At 35.0% G+C, this 5,882-nt stretch overlaps 1 protein-coding gene across 1 annotated transcript in view; it reads left to right on the forward strand.

The window, feature by feature from the left end:
* Positions 1-5,882, forward strand: part of LOC107730538 (stress-induced-phosphoprotein 1-like) — a 9,163-nt gene that overhangs the window by 861 nt on the left and 2,420 nt on the right. The window contains exons 2-6 of the mRNA XM_016541389.1: positions 536-662; positions 3,993-4,095; positions 4,189-4,309; positions 4,625-4,721; positions 4,832-4,956. Of these exons, the coding sequence (XP_016396875.1) occupies positions 536-662; positions 3,993-4,095; positions 4,189-4,309; positions 4,625-4,721; positions 4,832-4,956 (573 nt within the window). The remainder of the gene's footprint in view (positions 1-535; positions 663-3,992; positions 4,096-4,188; positions 4,310-4,624; positions 4,722-4,831; positions 4,957-5,882) is intronic.

Genomic DNA, 5,882 nt, shown 5'->3' on the forward strand with positions numbered 1-5,882 from the left:
TTTCACTCAAAACGAAACTACTCTGCGTGCTGTGCGCACGTGAGACTGTTACTTAAAACTGTGCTTTATGCTGGGACAGTATTTATTTATCGCGAGTTGTTCAAATCACAGTAATCTAATACGGTTTTAATGAAAATTAAAAGATGAAACGGTAATACTAACCGTGGGGAATTTTATCATGATTTACCATGAAACCGGTAATCGTTACTTCCCTATTCGGCACAAATCTAAATGTTTAAATATTCAAGGTGTAGCCAAACATTTGGTTGCTAAACTAGTATTTATTATGTAAACAAGGCTTTGAACTTCTTTCGTGTCCCAGTATCCATGTAAAGCAGCATCCTTCACATGCTTAGAATAACACACTGGCGATACAGTGGTCATGCGCTCCGACACATCCCTATATACAACAGACAATTTAAACTGAGTTGTTTGAATTGTCTGTGTTTAGTTGACTGCATTTTAGATTTATGTTGAATATGCTGCAATGCCAAGTTAGCAATGGTGTCTGTCTTAATTTTGATCATTTTTCTAGGCCTTGAAGGAGAAGGAACTGGGAAATGCAGCATATAAGAAGAAAGATTTTGCTACTGCACTGAAGCACTATGAAGAAGCTCTAAAGCACGATCCCACCAACATGACCTATCTGTCAAACCAAGCAGGTAAGCATGCTCTTCAATTGCACACTCAAATACGGCAGCACATGCTGTAGCCTGTATCATTTCATACTAAAGTGCGAATGAAACGAGCATGCGTGTCAGATCCGCATCGGTTCAGCAACGGCAGCTCTTAAAGTAGTAGCAGCCAAATAACCTAATAGCCCAGCTGCTGTGATATCTGTTAATCAAAGAACAAAAGAAAAAAGAGGTCATCAATATCTTTATAGCTTTAAGGATTCATCTATATTTAATTTAGATGAAGTTATTTTTGACAACTTCAGTTTCAATTATTCAATTTCTGTATATTTCCTACTTGCTGAAGGGCACAGGTAAATATGTGATGCAATCTAAGAAAACCCACCACATGGTGAAATTTTACCTTTTTTAGGTTTTGATACCATATGAAAGCTGGGTTTAAACTGTTTTTATTTTGTCCATAGCTTGAACGTAACAAGTTATGGCTGTCTGAAGTTGGCTGATAGCTATGATTTTCAGAAATGGAATGTTGAGAAAAACGGGTTTAAATTGAGACTGATTCACTTCACGGGTTTTACGAGATCTGTCTGTCAGGAGCGCTATACTTCATCATTACATAAACAGACTAATGTTACCCTGAAGAGGACAGTTTTCGGTTGTTTATCATGGGCATAGTCTCTGAACTTTTGATCACGCCTTTTATGTTTAGATAGCACGAATAGTGTACCTTGTAGTTTACATTTAGAAAAGCGAGCACAGCGCAACTGTTCGCGCACCTGTGCATATAACAGACTGTCATCGGACTCCACCTCTTTAGTAACTTCATCATCCGATCCTTCATCTCTGGATGTGAAGTAGTCCATTATAACATTGTTTAGGGCACTGACATCACCAAGATTGAGCAGATTGAGACGAGCAAGATCGTTTAAGTAAGCAGCTACTTCAGACTGTGTTGTTTTCTTGCGCTCCGCCATCTCACGATATTAAAAAATAAATAAAAAAACTTTGCGTGCCGTAGTTTACACAGTGGGAAATGTGCATTGATACACCTTTATTATATATGTTACGTGGTTTATTTTGATAGGTTAACTGTTTTTGTGGTGTTAAGAGAAAGCACCTCGGACCTCCGCAGCGCGTTCTTAACATAAGAGAAAGACAGTCTTTTCTGCTTGCTGCAATAAATCGCTATTTTTCTGCACTAAACAAGTGCATTTTGCCAAGATATTTTCAGAGATGATAGACAAGATGTTAAAGAATAATAATTTAATGGAAACCTTAATTTTGACAAAAAATTGACATTTCAACCTATTTTTCGAATTTCCTGAAAACGTCCCAGCGCAACATCTGACTGGTTTTCCCAGATCGCATCACATATGACATTTATTATAATGGGTTTATGTGAAGAGTTTTTTTTTTTTTTAATAATAAATGTTAAAATTGATGGATCTCAATTATACAGTAATGTTAGTGTAGTCAACATTACATATAGTGGATAAATATTAGGGGAAAAAAAGAACAATTTCCTAGAGACATCAGTAGTATTGGTATCAGTGGCAATGTTTACATGCACAACTTTTGTTTCAATTGGATTGAATTCATTCAGATTGATGAATCTGAATGTAGTGTTTACATAAACATTCAAAGCAACCCGATCACTTTATTTAGAGTTCATGTCACAAGCTTCAAATCAATTGATTTTTTTTTGTTAACTGTTTTTGTGGTGTTAAGAGAAAGCACCTCGGACCTCCGCAGCGCGTTCTTAACATAAGAGAAAGACAGTCTTTTCTGCTTGCTGCAATAAATCGCTATTTTTCTGCACTAAACAAGTGCATTTTGCCAAGATATTTTCAGAGATGATAGACAAGATGTTAAAGAATAATAATTTAATGGAAACCTTAATTTTGACAAAAAATTGACATTTCAACCTATTTTTCGAATTTCCTGAAAACGTCCCAGCGCAACATCTGACTGGTTTTCCCAGATCGCATCACATATGACATTTATTATAATGGGTTTATGTGAAGAGTTTTTTTTTTAAGGTCTAATAAATGTTAAAATTGATAGATCTCAATTATACAGTAATGTTAGTGTAGTCAACATTACATATAGTGGATAAATATTAGGGAAAAAAAAGAACAATTTCCTAGAGACATCAGTAGTATTGGTATCAGTGGCAATGTTTACATGCACAACTTTTGTTTCAATTGGATTGAATTCATTCAGATTGATGAATCTGAATGTAGTGTTTACATAAACATTCAAAGCAACCCGATCACTTTATTTAGAGTTCATGTCACAAGCTTCAAATCAATTGATTTTTTTTTACATGCGCACACTGCAAGCATATAGAAAGTTTCCTGCTGTTTGCGCATAATAACCATTCTCCTACACTGTTTCTTTATTTGTTTTAAACAGCAGAATTAATATTTATCCATTTTTGGATCGATTAAGGTGTTTACATGAAGGCTTTTCAGTCCGATTAAGCCATCAATCCGATTACAAATGGATTATTTGGTTGTGTGTAAACGTAGCCAGTGATACTCACCTTCAGTCATTAAAAAGATGCCATTAAACAAATGTAAGATATACTGTCTTTATGTTGTTTTTACATTAATTTGAAGATTAAATGTGAAATTATTGCAATATAAATGTATAATTAAAAACTTGAATGTTAGGTGGGATTAATTACGATTAATTTTAGAAAATTATGCAATAAATTAGTTTTTTTTTTTTTTTTATCGATTGACTGCACTTTGGATGATTCACAGAATGCTATTATAATGTTGCTGTCATATCCTAGGCTTACTGTGGTGTGATCAGTCACTTATGAGAAAACATTGGTATAACTGTTTTAATGTGTATTGTACTGTTTTGGAGTTTTGCCAATGGACTTTGAGTCTGGAAATAAAGTTGAATAAATGAATGTATTACTATTTAGATTTAATTTCCAGTTAGTCATTTTAAGTGCTTCAATTTAATTCCATTTCAGTTGCAAAGTTTTTTAATTTTTAATTTAGTTTTTCATCTAATATTCATATTTTATTTAATCGCAGCTTAATTTCAATGAATAGCAATGCAATGGAATGGAATGCAAATACACATTCTGTGTGAACCATTTAACCACTTATTTAACAACAGTGAGATGCATAGCAGCAAAATAATCTTGTGTACGTCCCCTTATGGTGTTTTTTAGCCTTTGCCCTTCCACTTAGGTTTTGTTCAAGTGTGAAGATAAAAGGTTTGGTGAGGAGTTTTAATAAAGTCTTATGTAGGATAAAACTACCTTAACTACTCAAACAAACCCACAACTACTACAAGTGAATACTTCTAATTAAGTGTGTCTGTTTTCTCTCTCAGCTGTGCATTTTGAAAAGGGGGAGTTTGATAAGTGCAGAGAGCTTTGTGAGAAAGCCATTGAGGTGGGCAGAGAGAACCGGGAGGATTACAGACAGATTGCCAAGTAAATTTTCTGTACCAGAACAAAACTGAAAAGTAAGAGTTAATGTATTTATGGTACCTCTATAATGATTTATTTGTCTCTGTTTGGTTGCAGGGCATACGCCAGGATTGGTAACTCCTATTATAAGCAGGAGAAGTACAAAGAGGCAGTCCAGTTTTTTAATAAGAGTCTGACAGAGCATCGCACACCTGAAGTCCTCAAGAAATGCCAGCAGGTCATTGAGATTTTTGGTGAAAGATTCACACCAATATCCCCTAGTATATCTCTCTTTTTTCTGTTAGACTGTGGTGTCCTGGTCATATTTCACCTGAAAATGAAAGTAATGAATTAAGAAGTTTATTTTCCTTTTAAAAAAAATTGTCATGAGGATTTTTTTTTTGAAAAATACTGTTCCATTATACAAAAAAAAAAAAAAAAAATACAAATTTTAAGCCTTAAGTAGTGTGAAATGAGACTTAAAACTCCAAAGTAAAATATCTATACTCAAAACTTTTGTTGATGGGAAGCTATTTCTTCCTGCTCTTTACAGGCGGAAAAGATTTTAAAGGAACAGGAGAAGCATGCCTACATCAATCCAGATTTGGCACTGGAAGAAAAAAACAAGGGCAACGATGCCTTCCAGAAGGGTGTGTATATGAACCAAATCAACACTGCTGTAACGTTCCGATTTAATAAGATTTATTTTGAAATAATTTAGATTGCAATTTCATTTGTTCTGTTGCTGTGTGATATGTAGGTGACTATCCTTTGGCCATGAAACATTACTCAGAGGCTATCAAGAGAAACCCTTATGATGCAAAACTCTTCAGCAACCGAGCTGCCTGCTACACCAAACTACTGGAATTCCAGCTGGCCCTCAAGGTACAATCATGCATACAAACACACAGAGATTGTTTGAAGCACTTATAGTGGGCTAGATCATGTTCATGTTGTGAGTTTTTGTCACATGTTATTTAAGGTGAGTATGAAAGTATCGGATGACTCCATCCTTTTTCCTCGGGGCACCAGCTAGTAACACCAGCAGGTAACACTTTACATTAGGGAACACATTCACAATTTACTAAGACTTTTCTCTCGATAAACTCTTAATTTGCTGCTTATTGATAATAAGTAAGGTAGTTGTTTGTAGTAGTTCTGCTTAGGTATTGGGTTGGGTTAGAAGGTCGTTCAGAATAAGGCATTCATATGTGCTTTATAAGTACTAATAAACAGCCAATATGCTTGTAATATGCATGCTAATAAGCAGCTAAGGGTTCAACCGTAATGTTATGGAGCTACGTAACAAAAAGTATTCTCGTAGCTTCGTAAAATTACAGTTGAACCCCTGATGTCACATGGATTATTTTACCGATCTCCTTGCTACGTTTCTGGACCGTGATCGTGTAAGGACCCTTGCTGTCTGTGGGAGGGTCAGAGAGCTGTCAAAATGCATCAAAAATATCTTAATTTGTGTTCCGAAGATGAACGGAGGTCTTACGGGTTTGGAACAACATGAGGGTGAGTAATTAATGACAAAATTTTCATTTTTGGGTGAACTAACCCTTTAATAGTGAATGGTGTTCTCTAATCTAAAGTGTTACCTGAATTTTCCTGTACTGTAAATCTAGGAGGATTGTCAAATAAATAAAAAGTATGTATATTGGAGAGAGTTTGTCAGCGGACTAATCTGAAGAATTCGTGACACATTGGTGACTTGTAGAGCTACTTGCTGTATTAACACAAGAAAGACTCAGGTGGTCAATTAAATAACACTACTATGTAATGAATACCATGAATGGATAAATTAA

Source organism: Sinocyclocheilus rhinocerous, unplaced genomic scaffold, assembly GCF_001515625.1.
Source record: "Sinocyclocheilus rhinocerous isolate Xijiao unplaced genomic scaffold, SAMN03320098_v1.1 scaffold669, whole genome shotgun sequence".
NCBI classification, from domain to species: Eukaryota; Metazoa; Chordata; class Actinopteri; order Cypriniformes; family Cyprinidae; genus Sinocyclocheilus; species Sinocyclocheilus rhinocerous.